This window comes from Amblyomma maculatum, chromosome 6 (genome assembly GCF_055883805.1).
Source record: "Amblyomma maculatum isolate TAMU_Amacu chromosome 6, ASM5588380v1, whole genome shotgun sequence".
Taxonomy (NCBI): Eukaryota; Metazoa; Arthropoda; class Arachnida; order Ixodida; family Ixodidae; genus Amblyomma; species Amblyomma maculatum.
In genome coordinates this window covers 77,580,865-77,601,396 of record NC_139349.1, presented here as the reverse complement: position 1 = coordinate 77,601,396, position 20,532 = coordinate 77,580,865, and the positions used below count along the sequence as shown (strand labels likewise).

At 44.5% G+C, this 20,532-nt stretch overlaps 1 protein-coding gene across 1 annotated transcript; it reads left to right on the top strand.

Annotated features, from left to right (window-relative positions):
- The first annotated feature begins 8,974 nt into the window (after positions 1-8,974).
- On the top strand, positions 8,975-18,694 carry LOC146186053 (uncharacterized). The gene is made up of 5 exons (XM_084606973.1): positions 8,975-9,068; positions 11,964-12,133; positions 16,755-16,813; positions 17,282-17,344; positions 18,227-18,694. The coding sequence occupies exons 1-5, from the start codon at positions 8,985-8,987 to the stop codon at positions 18,346-18,348; spliced, it is 498 nt and encodes a 165-aa protein (XP_084463099.1). The 5' UTR covers positions 8,975-8,984; the 3' UTR covers positions 18,349-18,694.
- Positions 18,695-20,532: the final 1,838 nt, after the last annotated feature.

Sequence of the window (20,532 nt, the reverse complement as noted above, 5' to 3'; positions counted from 1 at the left end):
GCGCGAGGACTACCCACACTACGCTGCTTCCATAAGAAACACTGATTATGCAGCTGTACGATATGACAATGTGGAACAGGTAAGAAGAAAATATCGTAATGTTTCTGTTGCTGTTGTGGCTCGAAAGCTTCTCGCGAGCGCGTCCATAGCGATGCGTAAATTTGTAAACAACTGTGAACAACAACAAAAACAGCAGTAAAACAGTCGTGTGACTAAGCAACACTTTGTGTGCAGTCCAGGAATAATGTGTTATGTTGCGACATGAAAGGTGCCTAAAGGAAGGGGAAGGTAAGGAGAGAGGAGCAAAAAATCTACCTTCACTATTTTATTGCTGCGTAATTCCGTCTCCTCAACGGTAGAGTCCCGCAACTTCTTTCTCGTCACTGGTTGCCTCTCAGCGGGTTAAACAGCGATTGTTACCGAGAGGTGTGTCTGAACGCAACCTAGAGGTAACATACACTCTCTAAAGGCAGGAAATGATTACGGTGAAAATAATTAAATTGTGTTAGCGTTGTTATGCTGTTGTCTCGTAGTTATGTTCACGGCTGGTTTCGTGGCTATTAAGAAATAAAAACATCGCATAATGCAACCTAAAGGAGAACACCTTTCAGGAAAGATATTGGTAGCTTATTTTAATGTTGCAATTTAAAAAAACAAATTTAGAAAAAGTTAAAAAAGACAGGATTCGAACATATATTGTATTCGCTAAGTAGTCAGGTAAGTAATGTTAATTCACTGCGCCACTGAGGCAACGAGTACAACAGGCTTTAAATGCGCTCTTAGTAATTTTTACAATATTTCCGCTATCTGTCGCCAGATGACGCTGCTCAGAGGACCCTACCGTTGAGAGAACGGAATCACGCTTTATTATTGCTCCCTTATTTCGTCCTCCTCTTCATCCTTTGCCTCATGGTTAAAATATCCACACTGAGGAAAATAGTTACCTTGCTTTTTCATTATTGATTGAAAATACATAACTTGGACTTGTGTTTGGTTTCCCAAGCAGCGATTTGATTCGAAAATGTAAGAGCGCCTATGTTTCGTCCCTCAGGTTCCCAGGGACCGCTGAGTACATTCCAGAAAATGACTACGCCGTTGTGACGGGTGCCGGTAAGCTATTAATTTCGCACCAAATATAAGGCGTTTTTTTCTGTACAGGATCTATGAACATTCATTTATCGTTAAATTGTACCAGTACTGCCGGTAAATGGAGATTGCCAAGAAGCACTTCAATGAGTACTCTCGAAGTTACTATAGAAGAGTGCATGTCTCGAAGCGCTATCCTGTTGACCAATTGCCATGTAAATAACAGAAAGTAAATTAATAAAGTTATCTGTATATGTTTAACAGCAGCTCAAACACGAAAGCGTTATAATGTACTGGTGGAATACGAAATGCTGAATAATAAATCATGAACGCTTGTGTAAGGTGATCTAGTTTAAACATTGCAAAGCGGATCTTTATCGCTATTCTGTTGCTTCTGCACGGGTATTGTATGTCTATTGATGTATCCTGAGTGATTTTTAGATTTTCTCACATTTTTTTGCTGTTACCTCCTTAACGCAGGAATACGTGTGGAGCTGTATATTCTTCCTCCTTATAATGAAAAAGCCTACTATTTCAAGGAAGGTAAGCATAGAAAATTTTTATAAACTTTTATAGCCCGCTAATATAAGTTTACGAGCAAGCAAAGTAATGAAGTGGGTATACGGTAGGGTGCTGGAACCTGTATTCTGATCTTTCACGCATGAACTTGGACTGGATTTAAGTAGCGCGCTCTAGAACACGTCATAAGCCATGTCATCTTTTACATTTCTTTTCTATCGTTATTAACGGCTGTCAGGAGGCTTGGAATGTACATGCAACACCACACGTACACAATCGCATTCTTAGTGTTTCAGCATTGATCTCACAACCTGAGGCAGCAGTACAAGGTCATCATATTCATAGGCATCAATTAGGCTACGCCGACGAAGTTTTCTCCTCACTGTCTCGCGCCATGCTCGGTGTCTCTCTCCGAGGAAATTTCCTATTATAAATGCTTATCCTGGCTCTTGACCCGACCTATTGTGTGTAAACATAGACTTTAATTAAATGTACCGTAAGTGCGCATTAAACCCTTCATATACCGACTTATTAGTTACAGAGACATGTAAGCGGATGAGAAAACGAGATTGGCGAGAGCAGGGTGGCCTCCTCTAACCAAGGCGACTGTTAATAAGAACTAGATGGGAGGGGATCTTGTTTTTCCGAGGAGGTTGCCTGGCAGATGATGACGATGACCATGCAAATCTAAACGAAACTGAAAGCAAGGTATTTTTGGTTGCTGCTTTCGTTGGCCTGTTTTTGGGAAGAAGTTGAAATTTAGTAGGTCAATAGAAATGTCAACGCGCGAAACAGCAAACATAAATTGTGCACTAAAAAAAAAAAAAGACACAGTGAAAGTAGCAATCTTTATCGAAGTTATGAAAAGAAGAAGGAAGTAACTACATCGAGCGGGGGTGGGGGCTTTTTGCTGTAAAATAAAGGTTCGTGTGAGAAAAAAGGTCCGCAAGAGCGCAGTTTTAAATAATTGGCAAGGTGCTCACATCAGCATATGATCAGTAGCGGTCCCTTCTGATTAATTCACAAGTCACGCAATCGTGTAGCTCTGGCGAGAGTAGGCCATATAACTTGCGCTATAGATCGTTCGATCAGCACCTGACCAGAAAAAAAGAAGTAACGGACATACACACAAGTAGGACTTTGAATTCGTTATGGGCCAAAGGCGTAGCACTCGGTAACCCCGACGCGAGTGCGCATGTTAAACAGGATGAATGCATGATACCGTTTTTGTGCTCGGACGAGGCAGTGGATAAATCCTACGCTCACACCTCCTTCGTAAGCCAGAATGCTGTGTGGCACATAATCAAGCGGAGAAATTGGTCATTTTGTGCTCTATCCCGTATGTGTCTCTCGAATGCTTCTTTTATGACTTAAATTTGCGATTCTGTATCTATTTAGGAATATTTTTCATCGGCTACGCGCTACCGTCCTCGCTGTTGCATCGCGAAGGCATTGATAAGAAGTGCAGTTTGCGTGCAGGCGTACTACATGGTTTCCGCGCTGAGCTCAACCGAAAGTGCGCATTTTACGTATATTGAAACACTTACGTAAGTTGCATCTGGGGCGGAGTTCAGTGATCCCATTGGTGTCAGTAGTGCGTCCACATATACTGTAACTGCACTGAGTGTTTTAGTAATGTTGCTGCTACTATCGACGTGGTTTAATGCATGAAGAGATGTTATTTTTGTCCGAAAAGAAGCGAGAATTTCGGTGACCAAATGTCCCCTATTGAGCTATAGGCGCTTGCGACGAATGCCATACAATAGGGCCGCAGAAATATTCCGGTGCACTAGCAGAGACTTTTAGTTTAGCGCTACCGCCTACCGCTACCGCGCGAGCGTCAGCACGCATGCGCACATCCCCCCAAGAGCGAGAGATGGCGCGACTCCCTATCAAATTTCAGCCGACTCCGCACGCAGGAACCAATCAGCGCGTGTTATGCTGACGGCGCGCGGTAGCGGTAGACGGCCGCGGTAAGCGGCAGCGGTAAAGTAAATGTCTCTAATATTTACGTGCATCAAGGTTATCAGATTTTACCTTTCGCGATATGGCATGCATAATGAAAGGTGTGTAACAGCAGTCTGCCATGTTCACTGAGACATTGAAAGTCGAGAGTATGAAATGAACGTAATCCTATAGTGCGTTTCTTTTGGCATTTCATGCTCATGTTGTTCGCTGTTGTCGCATTTGGCTTTTCGCAGTCGTCACGCCGAGCGGAAAAATCAGCATGAAGATATACGACACCAGCCCTACATGTGAGAATGCCCAGGCACTGCGCAAACAAGTCTGCCCAGAGTCATGTGATCTGGAGCCAACTCGATAGATGACTTACCGCACAGTGAGCATCCGATTGCTCTTTAATAAAGACAAGCTGCGTTTTCATATTTTATGTCAACTTTATATATTTGGGTTAGACTAACAAATAAAGAAGGTCTGCTCCCGAAGAAAAATGATGAAATGCCTGGGGGTGTTTGCTTGTAGTGTTTTGCACACAGACACCAGAGTAGGGCGTAAGTGATGAATACCATGGCCGTGCTCTCTGGTTACTGAGGCAGAAAAATTGCTTCGATTACCAGCACCTTCCGATTATGCAAAGCGGCACAAAGAGGTCATATCTTTAACCGTATAAAAGGTAATCGTGTGCGTGAACAGGGTTTGAAAGCAATCATGTGAGAGCTGTGAAGAGAAAAAATATGGGTCGTAAATTATCCCGAATAAGAAAAAGGTACAGAAATCTGCGCGAAACTCTCGTTCCCACTTCTTCTCAATTTTGATTAACCGAAACACGTTCTCGGGTCGAATAGTTATCTTCAGCGTCTTTACTAAAAACTTATGATTCCTGGACCGATTAATCAATTTGATTCTTAAATGAAGATAAAATTTACCCCCACTTGTGAGCGATGAGTTTTTTTTTCCCATTCTAAAACTTATATCGTGGGTCATAGACGCATACCGCCATAAAGAAGTTTAGGTGCCCGGGCCGGGATAATAGCTTATGCGCCAATAAGCTTTGATTGAGAAGTGAACTTTTGTCTTGCTTTAATATTGCAGTAATAACTATAAGAAAAGCTTTATCAACGGGCTTGCAACTAAGTGGCCCGTCGAACGGAATTTTTATCATATGAGGGGTGGAATTTTTGTCATATGAGGGGCGGTCTCTGTCACCACAGCCATTGACCTTAAAGTCTAAATATTAAGTAATTAAGACAAGCTCGTTGCTCTCTAAGGCTTCCGCACCCTTCCCCAGGATGGCACCACGGTTCCACACACACGCGCTTAGAGCTAAAGCCCCGTAGTGGACTGCCCTGCCCCGGTGGTCGGTTCGAAGCACGTTCGGTCATTTGCAATCAAATCTCACTGTGTTGCGGCGTCAGCTCATTACATTTCCCTCTTTAGCAGACGCTGTTGTATACAGCTTCGGGAAGCACTCGAGCGCGCTGCTTCTCCTACATTCTTGCCAGACCAGCGTCTCTTCGTGGGCGTGTTCGTATCTGTATTGTTCTGAACTCAAACGCCGTCACCATCACAACCCCTTAATGCCCCTCCGGGGTGGCGCAGTGGTTACGGCGCTCGACTACTGTTCCCAAGGACGCGGGATCGAATCCCGGCCTCGGCGGCCGCTTTTCGGTGGAGGCGAAAAGCAAGGCGCCCGTGTGCTGTGCGATGTCAGTGCACGTTAAAGAACCCCAGGTGGTCGAAATTTCCGGAGTCCTCCACTACGGCGTCTCTCATAGCCTGAGTCGCTTTGGGACGTTAAACCCCACAAACAAACAACAAACAGCTTACTCCTGCCCGATTGTTTCTATACCAAATCAAACATTCCCCCGCATGCCCAAATTGTTCCGGACACTATACAAACTTAGAACATTGCATCTTTGCATGCCCTGTCGCAATTCAATCACCTCACTTTCCACACCCTCCTCCCCCAGCGTGGAGGGCTTGGTTAGCATCTGACGAGCTGAAGATCTGTTGGCCTTGGTGACCCTGGCCCAGGACATTCTTGACGCTTAGTAATGCGTTAAACAAAGTTGTTTCCTCCTCCTCCTCCTATCGCTTTGCGAGTCAGTCACAGCTGACCCCTGTCGACATCATGCTATGCCAGTAAACATTTCATTCTTGCATCTACTCTCAGTGTCGGGAAGGAAAATAATTATTTATTTGGTTAGCTATGGTGTACTTGATATCCCAGAAAAACTATGACCACTTCGTATTCCTGGTAATTTGCGGCTTCTATGCAGTGAAGTTTGTCAGCCTATTTTCAAGGCATTTTACACTATGCGTTTTATCCAGCATATCAAGTTGATGCATGTGACCTCAAGCTCCTTACTTATATTTTTTAGGCCTTTACCTTTTCATGCATCTTTCTGATTCATGTTTTTTTCTCAAAATTCCACACAACTTCATCAGGAAGTCAATTGATATAAGCGCTGGTTAAATTCTGTATGTTTCGACTGAATAATGTCTTTTTTTTTTTTTTCTGTCAGACTACGTATTTCCTGCAGAAGATTTCATGCTTTCCTCTTCTTATTTAAGCGGCTGGAGCGCGTTCTAATGGACGCCTGCTGTTAGGGGATATGTAGTTATCAACTTACATGAACGATGCCACCGGGACTGAAGCTCACTCGCATTTGCTTTTGATTTAATGGGTGTATATCGGCCCCACACCGCTCTCTGCTCGCCTTAGCTGAAGGACAGCGCATCAGATGTCAGAGACCTGTTGGTACGATATTGTTCCCGCCTAAAAAATAAAAAAATAAGAAAGATATCTAACTGATCTCGTAACCGTCCTCAATACTTTGGCGGTAGAGATGCGCATTTGCTCCACCCCTCTCACGGATCTCTTGATTCTTATGAGCCCTCTTCTCTCCGCAATAAGACGAGTATTCGCCCATTCTTGTCGCTCCATTTTTTGTTTCCTTCGTACAGCCACTAATAGATACATTTTCATTTTTGCTATGTAAATAAATCGTCTTTAGTTTTTCTCATCATCGGGTCTTCTCTGACTCAGCAACCACCTCATGCTATCTGAGTCCCGGAGGCCCATCGTAACACTCGGTTCGTCGCTACCTTTAAATCGCATTTATTCATTCGGCCCATTAAAACAACGCGAATTCAGCATGCACGCTAAAAAAGTGTTATGATTTCCAGTTCCTTCAACAACATGCTAAAGGCTCACTTGAAAAGTCATGAGCCTTGTTTTCAGCATACAACACTAGTCGCCACATTCGCTCAGATGTTACGACTTGCGGCTGCTGAGCAGATCGTGACATCGAACTCTGGTCGTAGCGGCCGCATTTATTCCAACATGCCTACACTATACGTCCAGGCACAGCTGCCGCTGTCAGTCGCAGCATGCTTAGGGTGATCGTCCTGAGAAATTTCCGTTTTGTGATTCCTCAGGGCCGTGGAATTTGAGTACGTTGCTTTGAGATTAGGAAGAATCTGAGGCTTCCCACGTGCTCGGCGCAGCCTGCTAACATAAACGAACTGCGAACCAGCTATAAGCGACATTAAAAGCGCGCGCCAAAGTTGAACAGAAATCCTTATACGCTAATATTGTCAAGAGGTTGTGCAGACTGCCCTGTGTATCACGCATTATCTTGTGCGCTGGTCGGCTAGTCAATTTTAAATGTGTCTAAAATCCGGCTTTCTAGGCGCAGTATTCGTGATTCCAAATGACTTCTGCGGATGAACGGTAACAGCTTTCACATAAATTTGACGTCTGAAGAGAAAAATCTCTTTTGTTTGTAGTGTCGTGACTGCAGCGTTGATTTTGGTCATTAATTAACTTGAAAAATGACGCCTTTGGTCTCTTCTACGTTGAGGCGCAGTTCACGTTAGTGCCACGTACTCTAACATCCTTGATCGTAGGACGTTTAGCTAGCCGAAGTATCATCACAAGTTTTTCTTCCTATCAGGGCACCATAAAACCAGTCCCTATACAGGCTTTCACAACACTGCCGTCATTACCTGCTGTGTACATGCTGACCAGCTGCGTGACTGTTCGTTCAAAAAAGGGTTTGCAATAAAAAAAGCAATAAACACATTTACAATGTCACATTGGAAAAGAATTTACGCGGAAAGCTCTGCGTATAACCAACACATCCATTAAAGTAATCCCTGCGTCGAATTTCTTGACAAAGCCTTGATATATGCGAATATATTCCTAATGTAATATGTTAGTAGGCCTTCTGTAGAAGGTAAAATTATCGATCTCTACATGTATGAATTTTTTTACATGTTTTGACGACAACATGATGTTTCTACTCATCCCCTGATTCATATTAATGTCCATCGCTCTCATGTTATCTGCGAAGCTTGCATTGATTTCTGATTACATACATTGTGAACTCGGCGCTTTTGTGCGTGCCACATTCCTCTAGGTCAGTATGTTTTTGCGCTGCATGTGTCCATTTTGTTTCCCTTTGCTTTGTCAGAATTAACGCAGTGATGCCTGAACTAAGGGCCTAAAATGATTGAAGTAGAATGGCTCTCGGCTTTAATGCTGAAGCGTGTTTATGGCTGGAAACCACAAACGTTATTCCTGTAAGAAAAAAAAAGTGGAGACGTGCGAAAGGCGGACTTCCTCAAGTCAGGCAGGTTTAAGATAGAGTTGAGAATTTGAGGGCCTACAGCGCTGGTCTCTCTGACCAGTCTGATACCCTCAGCTTGAATCTGAAAGCTGCTGTCGGAAGCATATGCATTTCTGTCTGACCAGTCTGATACCCTCATTGTTGCATTCTCGCGACTCATTGCACCGCGCCCTGGTACCGGATCGACGTTACGTAAGGGGACCTCGTAGTTTCACCAAGACGGCTTTGTGGTCGGCCCGGCTAAATGTAACGAGTTACAATCCTCAGAGAACTATAGCCTGATCTGATTTCTACGATCAGGTTACAACAATGCGTGATAAAGCCTCGACACACGATGCTCTTTTTGCACGTGGCAATGAAGGAACAGAACAAAAAAGGCGCTTAAATCGCTTGCCTAGGTCTCTCTTACTTTTTACCGGCTGTAATACAGGTTTCGAGGCTCCGCTCTGCGTACATTTTAACTCTCATGCTTTGCTGGTACATAAGCCTTCCATCACAAATAACAAAATACTTCACTGGCTGCGTAAAGTTTTCACGAGGAGAAAAGTCAATGGACAGTTGATGATAACACCGCTAAAACGTTAAAAAATAAATGGAAACAAATATACCATCTGCCATGTGGTTGTGAAAACTCCAGCATGCTCGTAATGAAGGGAGGCGAATGAAAGGATCAGAGATACGTAGAGGCGGGCAGTCACTGCAAGTACAGGTGGAGGACTACAATCCCTTTAAATTTGCCATCTCGCTTGTCCCGCTTATCAGTGCGGCACCGTCGCTAGCGCAGACATGTTTTGGAGCAAATTTCTAGTCATTACTTTATGCTTCGCACCGCCAGCAGTTTATGGAACGCCTTTAGAAGACTTTTTCCAGGTACGTGGCTTGATGACTCTCCTGCAAAGACCACCAAGTATCTGTCCTAGACCGTAAGCAGCGTACGTTTAATTGAGAAGTTGGTGTGCGCGTAATCTGTCTTCAAGTACGGGAACGTATAAACGTGTACATTAATGCTCGGCGCTCATTTGCCATATGCTATGGGCTGAATAGTTACTGTGCCCTAAAAGGTCATTAAACAAGTACTAAACTAAACAAGATGGCCACATTGTTGCTTGAGCATAATAAAGACGTTTATTCTTTTTCGTGGAAAGGTGTTGCATTTGTGAAAAAACATTAGCAATGAATGGTCCAAAACTCTTCTATATGATTCCGTATTCAAACTGAGTGAAATAAGCGCGTTTACGTCATTTTTACGACGTATTTGTAATAGAACTCCCCCGTCTATGAGTGAAATCAGAGTGACATCACTTCTAAATGCTGGAAGCGCGACTGGGGTCCGGAACTTGACCGCTGTTCGACTAGTGGTGGCGGATGTGAAAACATTAATGCGGTGAAAAAATGGTCAAACTCGGCTGGGGCTTTTACTCATGCGCTCCAGCGCTGCGTGTTGCTATATTGGCTCGTTCCACTGTGAACTTTGTCCGTTAGCTGCGAGGTTTCCGATCACTAGAAAGGGATGGATGGAAGATTTTGGTGATGCTGACAGGTCCACGTTACGTTGTAGGAGAGTGACTCTGAGCCACATGAATATATGTCCTAGCAATATAGATGCGACAAAGATAGAGTAAGCTATCATGACAACAAGGAACAAGTTGGGAAATATTTCGATGGTATATTTCGGATAATGACCCAACAAATCCAGTGTGCACAATTGGCAGCACTCGTTCTTGTCACCTGGAAACAGAATCGCATATTAGTTTATGTTTTATCTCGTGCCAACCTTGAAGAAAGTGGTTTTATTGCTTATGGTAAAGCGAGCATAGTTTTGCGATGCGAGGGCGAAGAAATTTGCTATTAAGTCTCTGCTGGATCAATGAACATATATGGAACCGATATGAATGCTAATCACAGGACAGCTCCTCTTCTCTCACATAAAAATCTAGTTATCGAGATTCAGCGACCGCTTACCTCTGACTGATTCTGTGGCAGGGTCAGTTCTCTCAGTATCAGCATCAACAACGCTGGTCGGTACGCGTCCTCGTCGCAGTAGTTCAAACTCGCCTGGCTGGGCTTCGACAGCTCGCTGACGCAGTGAAATGCTTAATTTTTTTTACCAAGTGAGCGGGCCTCGTATGTGCAACTAAGCTTAAGCAGGCCAAGACCGAAGCCTGTGTCAAAAAAATAATAAATAACGCTTTGGGACGTTAAACACAACAAACCGAATAAATAAACAACGCTTTGAGATGTTAAACACCACAAACGAAAAATAAATAAATAAACGTATTATTAAGTAGCAGCTAAACTGGCTAGGAAAGCAATTTCAAAACGCGTTATGAAATTAATGCGTCACGCAGACGCTGCTAAGATTTGGCGCCACTGTATGTAAAAAGACAAAGATCATGGCGTCTTGCCCTATAAAGTCCTGGAGCATCAATGGACAAGAAGTGGAAGCTGTGACAGATTTTCTGTTCTTGGGCTCCAAGATTACCTCGGAAGGAGACTGCAGCCATGAAATTAGGAGACGCCTGCTTCTGGGAAAGAGAGCAATGGTTAGCCTTGACCGCCTAGTAAGGAGCAGAGATATTAGTCTGCCAGCCAAGATCCGTATAACTCGTGCTATGGTCTTTCCAGTTGTGATGTATGGATGCGAGAGTTGGACTGTGAAAAAGGCTGACCGCCGAAGAATTGACGCGTTTGAATTGTGGTGCTGGCGAAGACTCTTAAGAGTTCCTTGGACTGCCAGAAGATCAAATCAGTCGATATTGTCGACCATAAACCCTGATTGCTCATTGGAGGGTCAAATTTTAAAGTTAAAGCTCAGCTACTTTGGTCATCTGATGAGAAGAGAGGAGTCGCTGGAGAAGGAATTGATGTTGGGAAGGGTTGAGGGTCGCCGGAGAAGGGGTAGGCAGCGAACGCGATGGTTAGATGGCATCCTCGAGGCACTGCAGATGAAGTTATGTGATGTTAGGAAGATAGTGAGAGACCGGAAAGCGTGGCGTGACATGGTCCATAGGGTCACGAAGAGTCGGACACGACTGAACGACTGAACTGTATGTCCACGCGCCCAATATTTTTCAGATATGCTTTGCGTTCATATCGGTTAGCCGCTGTGCTAGTATTACGGCAGACCAAGGACTGACTGTTTGTTCCTGGGTGCTCTAAATATATTGATTGATTAATTGATTGATTTGTCAGTCAATCTCCACTGCACGACAAGGGCCTCTCATAGCCTTCCAATTGTCCCACTTTGACTTCTTGCACTATGACTTGCTATGAGCGACTATGACTATCATGAGCCTCATGACCATGACCAAGGTCAGGTGAACAGAGTTGACATTAACAAAACCTATGTGAAGCACATGTTAGGCAATGAATTCTGAATACCTGTGAACACACACGTTGGTGTAATACACTTCCCTAGCCGAACTGAACATGTCAGGCTTGGTTGCCCCTGATATGCCTAGCTAAACCGAGAAGGTGAAAATGGCTATAAAGACACATTGGAATAGTGCAGTGCTGTCTGAATACACCATTCCTAGGTCAAAATAGGCTGGATTAGGTTTAGCAGATGTCAACTGATCTATCGAAGCATATTTGGGCAAAAGTCCTTCTACCTTTGGCACGTAAAACGGGCGCTTACCTACGACTGAAGCATTGTAATTTTTTGCACTGGCGTAGTTTTCCATAATATAGTTTTTATTTTTCTTGCTCATTTATTTGTTCCTCCTTTTCCCTGCGTTATTTTATTTCCGCTCCGTCTGGCCTCAGGAAATTCACGAGAAGCCCTTGGTGACGTATCAGTGTTTCCGCAATGCCACCAGCTTCGAAGATCCCTCGGCCATAGGCCTCACCATCCTTTGGGAAGGCCAAAATCTTCCAGAAGACCAGGTTTTCTACTTCACTGTGTATTCTATGCCCGGAAGCGAGGCAAAGACGAGGTCAGTCCTTGCGCTTTTACTTCGCTAGTGTCCGTTTTTAGATTTTTAAGGATATTTTTTGACTGCAGTGCTTGACTAATTGCTTCAGAGACAGCAGCGTATTTAAAAAAAAAGCAAACATTATAGCAGGATTTTCAATTCTTCATTGTCAAATAGAGAAACTAGGTTAACTCCAGCTTGTCTTGACGTCATAACACAATGTAGATGGTTATCATCAAAATGACGGTGTGACACTGAGTGACATGGGGTCTGTACGGCGAGCCATTTATGTGACACCACTTCTGGCGCTGATCAGTAATATGTGTAGAGTAATAGGAGTCTCATTAATCCTCTTCTCAACACAAAACCTTTAGGCTAGCGTCGCTAACATCGAAAACATCATCGATCGGAAATGACACTCCTCCTCTCCCCTCTCAACTCAACGCACATCGGCGCGGTAGCAAATAAATGAAAAAAAAAAGAGCACTGCAGAATCTGCATTGGAGTAATGCGAAAACACGGATACTTTTTTTGTATGCTTTTTCCCTCTTTGCTGTTTTTGAATTTGGGTTGTTTTTTTTTTGTTGTAACTGCTTCTTTGCGCACCAATTCCTTCCTATGTCCTTTTTGTCTCTACTTCCGGTTGCATGACGTCACATCCTTGACGTCACATTAATTCACTTCTTGTTTACCCACATTAGTCTTAGGTACTTTCAAATTGCGCGCCAATCCGTCCCTACGCCCTTTTTTTGGCTCGACTTCAGGTTGCGTGGCGTCACATCCTTGACATCACATTAATTGACTGATTTATTTAACTATTTAGTATTTGATATATCTTGGCGTCCCCCTAACTGACTGATTTAATGAACTATTTTAGTATTTGATACATTTAAATGTGGTGCAAGCCATTGGCTAATGATACCATTTTCGCCTTTACTTTCACATTTTTTGCCTCTAATTAGTTACCTAATTAACTTATTGGCCTAATTAATTTTTCGAACACAACAATACGTCACCCTTTATCGATTGACACTACTCATTAACCTCTACGACTTCCTAACTAGTCACAACTGCTGCGGACACGATTGTGCGGACACGTTCTGCGGGCACGTTCTGCGGGCGCGGTCAGCGGACAGAAATCCGCGAACATAGCGAAGTAATGCTTTCGCATTTAAAAGCAAGCCGTGATGACCGCCACCAAGCTGCGTTTCGTCCGCGTGCACATAGGAGCGCCCAATGAGTGGAAGCACTCAGCAAGCCCCGATGACGACACATGGGAGGTTTGGGCGGGGGGAACATATCACTCTAATAGGTTGCGAGTGGTCCTCAGGAGCACCTCTTTACAGATTATTTGTAAATTACCGGCTGCACACAATGCTTCTAAAATTGGATCGAATACTCACAAGGACCACGTCGATGCGTTATTCCACTAGAATATTGGAGGAAGTAACATTTTAGGGGTCCTTTAAATCATCCCCTCTGCGACTGCTCTTGAGCATCCTATGCGATTCTGTGTAGGTGTTTCTATGCCAAGGAGTTACATAGTTACATGTGCGGAATACCAAATCTTGTCATCATCACGTGATTAATCCCCCCCCCCCCCCCTCCTTCGTTAAGAAATAGAAAGTTTTCCGATTGGCGGAGGATAAAACCTAAGCTTGTTGAAAATCGTTACCTTTAACCTGTCGCCCGTAGCTAGCACCCTACTCCTTAACTTGAGTTTCTTTGCATACAGTCTGGAGCTACCATGTTATCCAGCTACCGGTGCAATCCGCCGCGGTGCCTCAGCATTTAGGGCGTTCGACGGCTGAACCCAAGGACGGGGGTTCAAATGCAGGCCGCGGCGACTGCTTTTCAAAGGAGGCGAAAAGCAAGGCGTCCGTATGCAGTGCGACGTCAGTGCAAGTTGAAGGACCACAGGTGGCCAAAATGGAAAATACCGCGCATGGAAACAGGAGGCTATCACGAGTGCCGGTAAAGCGCAACCTAAAAAAAGAAGGAGCAGAATGGCGACTATTCTGAAAGCAGATTTTTATGGCGCAAACGGAGGTGTGGCACAACGCGATGGCGAGAATGAGGGGTGGAAGGGGGGTGGAAGAGGGGTATGCGGCGGGAGAGAGAGATGAAGGCAGTGACGGAAAAGGGAAAGGTGGAAGCCTAAGGTGGAGAGTTAAGGAGAAGAGTACGACGGATGCAGAAAAGAGGTGTCGCGCTCAGTTTGCGCTATATGATGCATTACACATGCCGTTGTGAAATATGAGCGTGCGGTAGCGTAACATGACAATGCCGCAGAAAAGCCACCCGCGACGAGGTCGACGAGGCGCGATGACTTCTCCCACTGGTGCCACAAGAAAGTCAGGTTATGCAGCGGTACGAAATGGCAAAATGGAAACGGCAAAAGCAAAATGTCGTAAATGTCGTTGCTGTTGTGGCTCGAAAATCGCTCGCGAGCGCGTCCGCAGCGATGAGTAAATTTGCAAACTCTGAACAACAACAAAAACAATGGTAAAACAGCCATCTGACTGACGTTGAATTCCAGTGGCAGATCCGGATAAAATTTTCTGCTCTGTTTGGGACAGTTTTATTCCAATGATAGAATGGGAACGAGAGCTACCTGTTCCAATGTCATATTGGGATCAGGTGTGGATCTCGGATCGATCCGTGGAGCACCGATACTTGCTCCACCGAAATTGGGAGATTTGGCCGGAAGCCCGTATGTCGCACCTCATGTTTCCGCTGCTGCTCCCTGCCCCGACCGGCGCATCCTCGCTTCGTCGTCGCTGAGCGGTGGTACAAGCAGCTGTGGATGACATGAAACCTGCGTCTGCTTGCCGACCTCCACGGAGTCAACTTTCACTGCGAAATCCTCGCGGTGAAAAACCTTGGCCGGCGAGCTGTATATAGAAATCGCGCAAGGAGTGGACGCCGTCGGGAAGCACCGGCATCATCCCTATCGCAGTGAGTAGCCGTCGCAGCGACGAGCAGCGGCTGCTGGTCCAAAAAGATGCTGCGGAATAACGTGTCTGTCGTAAGCTTTTCTTTCATGCTAACCTTAGAAAGCAGGTCGCATGAGCTATACGCATGATTCTCAACGTTGTTCCTGCATACGTCGGCGGCAGCAAGACGACGAAACGGCGCAGCCGGCCATGACAATGAGACATTCTAAGCATAATGTTTTCGCATTCGCATCTCATAAATGGTTCCGCATCACAACCGACGTGAAAACAGTGTTTCTAAGCGTTCTTTACGGCATCTATATTATAATTAGTGAGCCCCTGAATTACTGTAGATAGAAAAAACTTGCATTCGCGTCGCTCGAGATGCCGTCACGCTGCGCTCGGCGTCGGCAGCTTTTTCAAACGTCATCTCTGTCGCTTCAAAGACGCATGTGTCAGCTTCGATCTAAGATTTGGTTATGCTTTATCATGTATGCTATTAGGTACGCTTGTTCTGACAACAACTGCAAAAAATTAGAAGATTTCAACGCTGCTGAACCGAATATTCGGCGAAATCAATAGCTGCGGGTGACCGAGCATTCTTCTTCTTCTTCTTCTTCTTCTTCTTCTTCTTCTTCTTCTTCTTCTTCTTCTTCTTCTTCTTCTTCTTCTTCTTCTTCTTCTTCTTCTTCTTCTTCTTCTTCTTCTTCTTCTTCTTCTTCTTCTTCTTCTTCTTCTTCTTCTTCTTCTTCTTCTTCTTCTTCTTCATCATCATCATCATCATCATCATCATCTTCTTCTTCTCCTTCTTCTTCTTCTTCTGCCGCCCATGAAGCCCCGCTTTAACCAAGCCGTATGAGTGTGCCTTAGTGGCCTAGAGGGGTAACGAAATGCCAAGGTCCTGGCAGGCTGATTCTAACATAAGCGTCCCATGTGAAACGAGAGACCCAAGTTGGCAGCTCCTGCCAGCCCACATATAAAGCCCGTCTTTAACCAAGCCGTATGAACGTGCCTTAGTGGCCTATAGGGGTAACGTGAATGCCAGGGTCCTGGCAGGCTGATTCTGACATAACCGTCCCATGTGAAACGAGAGACCCAAGTTGGCAGCTCCTGCCAACTTGGTGGTCACCGCTGGGCCACGCTGACGGCTCAAACTGCGAGCAGTATTGCTTTCGCAATAAAATGTGCTCGCAACAGAGCGAAGGCTACCGAAGGCGACGGCGGCCATTGCAAAGGGCAGAGCAACAAGAACCAGTTCTGCGCGCTGATTAGCTTACGTCCACTAGGGAACACGCTCATGCGGGAGCGAATGCATTTCAAGGACAAATATGGAGAATGGATCTACGCCGGAGCGACGTGCTCATTTTGTGATCCGACCAAGCGCTCGCGATCTGCCATTAGAATTCAACATGAGCAACACTTTTTGTCCAGCCCAGGAATAATATATTATGCTGCGACATAAAACGTGCCTGGAGGGAAAGAAAGATTTGGAGAGAAAAGAAAAAAAATGCTACCTTCACTAATTTTTTGATCCCTTATTTCTTCCTGTTCATCCCTTGCCTCATGGCTGAAATGGTCCCTCTCCTCGAGTGAAATAGTTACCTTGCCTTTTCGCTATTGATTGCAAATATATCTTGGCTTCGGTTTGGTTCTTCAAGCAGCATTTGATCCAAAAATGTAAAATATGCTTATGTTTCGTCCCGCAGGTTCCCAGGGACAGCAACGTACATTCCAGAAAATGACAACGCCGTGGTGACCGGTGAAGGTAAACCAATAATTTCCCACCAAATATAAGGCGTTTTTTTTCTGTATAGGTGCTATGAACATGCAATTATCATTAAATTGTACCAGTATCGCCGGTAAATGGAGATTGCCTAGAGGCACGTCATTGAGTACTCTCGAAGTTGCTATAGAGGAGTGCATGTCTCAAAGCGCTATCCTGTTGGTCAAAAGGCAATCACCATGTAAATAACATTCAGGGAAGAAAGGAACATAATAAAGTTCTTCTTTATATATGCTTAGACAGTAGCTCAAGCACGAGAGCATTCTATCATACTGTGGAATACAAAATGGTGAATAATAAGCGAAGTACGCGCTTGTATAGGGCGACTGCGAGGATGATCTTTGTCACTATTTAATTGTCACTGTACCGCTATTGTATCTCTGTTGCCGTATTCTGAAGCGATTTATAGAATGTCCCACATTTTCTCGTTGGTATACCTCCTTAACACAGGGATACGTGTGGAGCTGTATATTCTTCCTCCTTACAATGAAAAAGCCTACTATTTCAAGGAAGGTAAGCATTGCAAAATTTTTGTCAACTTTTTTAGCCCGCTAATTTAGGTTTACGAGCAAATAAGGTAATAAGGGGCGTATACGGTAGGGTGCAGAAACCTAAATTCTACTTCTGCATGCATGCACTTGGACCGGAGTCATAAGCCATGCCATCTTTTGCATTTTTTTTCTGTAGTTCCTAACGGCTGTCAGGAGGCTTGCAATGTGCATGCAACACCACACATACACAATTGCATTCTTAGTGTTCCAACAATGATCTCACAACCTGAGGCAGTACTACAAGGTCGTCATAATCATAGTTATTAATTAGGTTACGCCGATGAAGGTTTCTCTTCCTATCCTCCAAGTCAGGCTGTCTTGCGCTAGGCTAGTTGTATTTATCTGAGGAAATTGCCTATTATAAACTCTGCTTCTAGCTTCTGACACGTAAGTTGCACCTGGGGTGGAATTCAGGGACTCGGTTCGTGTCAGGACTCAGTAGTGCGTCTACATATACTGTCACTGCACTGAGTGTCTTAGATATGTAGTTACTAGCTTAGACACGGTTTATTGTTTGAATACATGTTCTTTTCGCCCGAAAAGAAGGCAAAAGTTAGGTGACTTTTAAGTCCCAGATGTACCGTCTTGAGCTATAAGCGCCTGTTACGAATGTAATATAAGGGGGCTACAGAACTATTCCAAGGCATTAATATTTAGGTGCATCAAGATTGTCGGATTTCACCTTTTACGGTACGGTATACATCCCAACAGGTGTTTAAAAGTAGTGCATTATTTACGCTGAACCTTTGAAGATCGAGGGTTAGAAACGAGAGAATCTCTAGTGTGTATTTTTCGGCATATCGTGTTCATGCCGTTCGCTGCTGTCGCGTTTGGCTTTTCGCAGTCGTCACGCCGAGCGGCAAGATCAGCATGAAGATATACGACACCAGCCCTACATGTGAGAATGCCCAGGCACTACGCGAACAAGTCTGCCCCGAGTCATGTGATCTGGAGCCAACTCGATAGATGGCTTCGGCGTGGCTGGACAATACGGCACAGTGAGCGTCCAATTGCACTTCACTGAAGACAAGCTGCGTTTTCATATTTTTATCAACTGTGTCAATTTGTGTTAGATTAAAAAATTAAAAAAATCTGCTTCTGGAGAAAAATGATGAAAGGCTTGGGGATGTTTGCTTGTAGTGTTGAGCACACAGAGGCGCGGTTCCATTACCCTAATGCTTTGTAGGCATAACGAATGTTGTCTTCTATACTGTGCCAATTTTTCGTCCCTTACATTATATAGTTCGTCACTACAAGCCTGATGTATTTTAATAAAAATGTTTAGAAGGAGTTTACGTTCAAATATTGTGTCCATCAGCAACAACAATCTTTTCTGCAAGTTTCCTGGGCATATGTTAGCAGAAAATATTGGAACAGGTGACCTGTATGCGGTTTTGTCCTAGTTTCAAAACCTCTAGTCTGCTGGATGTGCAACAAAATAGTATGTAATAATGACATGGTCAGTTTGTCGTCGTCGTTCTTCTGGGACCTCGAGAGTGTGGCGTTGGTGAGACCTTGCCTGGAGATGCTGACGTGTCTGATAAGCGGATGCTCTCATTTTGGGCCGCTAATGTCTTCGGCTGTCTTTGCCCTGCGGCTTCCCTCCTAAGACGTGCCAGAACACCCGTGACATCTGGTAAAGCGTGCAGGGTAACGCATTCGATGCCTCGGACTACCCCACTCAAGTCCGCGAGAGTTATATGATTCCGCTGAAGTGACACATGCGCACAACGTCAGCCAAGGCCTTCAATCATAGTTTGGGCTTCTGGAGTTTCTAGCGCTACGACCCAACCATTTCACCCAGCACATTCCTCAACGACCGTACAGCAAAAAAATAGGCATGTATACTACTACTGCATTACCTTCCACCGTGGTGCAGCAGTCGCGGGAGACACCGACCTTCCATGGTGTCCTTGGCGAAAATGCAGACAAGTCATGGATGCCATAAATCACGCGTCCACATTGTCATTAGAAACTGACCAGCTTATAATAAAACCTCATAGCAGAGTTCAGGATATTCCACAGCTGTTGCTCAAAAATAACACAATAAAACAAAGCTTGTTATCTTGGTTACTGCTTGGAGTTTGGTTAAGAATGAGTGGTTATTGATTTCACGGCGGCGTTATTGGTTGAGAAGCGGCTTAGGATTTGTGCCACGTACCTTTCCAGTCAGTATGCGATGACGTTATAAGTACTGGCATATCATCACTATACATCCATTGAATAGGCTATCAGCGTGGTGCGGTTCGCACCTACTAGCCCGCTTAATCGTGAGTTGCGCAAGTGTAGATGCAAAGGAAGGTATGACAGGGAGATGAACAATGAACACATGTGCGACGGGGCGTAAAAAGAGAGCGAAGAAGAACGAATGGTAGAAGCTGTTCACAGTATATAGCGCATGTGATTGGGTAGTCCTGCATTCCTAATTTGTGCCGAATTCTAATGTTAAGCAATATCGTATTAGGCTCGTGTGACCTAAAAGCCATCGTCGTATCACAAAATTGAAAAAAAAAAAAGCGCGCCGAAAATTTTCTGTGGGGCCTGCCCTCGGTGGCCATCGCTACTCCGTCGAGTTCCGATACGTCTTCGTCAAAACAAGCGTGCCTCCACGTTATAAGTTTCTGAGTGCAAACTATTCGTCTACATCGATTTTTCAATGAGGAATTACCCCAGAGGACTGAAGACTACTATGACGTCATTACCTTGAGGAAAGGCTTAAGTCTCGCTGTATATTTTTATACACATACAATGGCTCAGTCTTCTGGCTTGTATTGAGATGACAGGGCTGTTAATGATGATTGTATATTCGATATTGACAGGCGGTTTTCGCTTACAACACGCTATCATGTCAGTTCTTTCAGCTTCAACGTTCGCCGTGTTGCTTTTATTCAAATCGGTTTTGAACGTAGCACTTTCTAAGCCGATGTTTTCTTTCCTGTAGCACCTCCTACTGATCATGCAAGAACTCAATCGTCAAGTTTATGGGAACTCAAGCTTGGAGAATGATTCAAGAGGAATGTTCTTGCTTCAAAATATTATAAAAATGTTCACATTTAGAAATAAAGAAGAGAGGGGAAAAGAGTAAAATTTCTTAAGCTCATGTTCTTGAAGACGAAACTGTGCGAAACTGAGGGCTTGAGATTGTTTTAT

Bases quoted from the DNA above. Each gene is read 5' to 3' on its own strand.
- LOC146186053 (XM_084606973.1), top strand. From the start codon at position 8,985: ATGTTTTGGAGCAAATTTCTAGTCATTACTTTATGCTTCGCACCGCCA. The intron at 12,134-16,754 runs GTCAGTCCTTGC...TTCGTCCCGCAG, and splicing joins GGAAGCGAGGCAAAGACGAG to GTTCCCAGGGACAGCAACGT. The intron at 16,814-17,281 runs GTAAACCAATAA...TCCTTAACACAG, and splicing joins CGCCGTGGTGACCGGTGAAG to GGATACGTGTGGAGCTGTAT.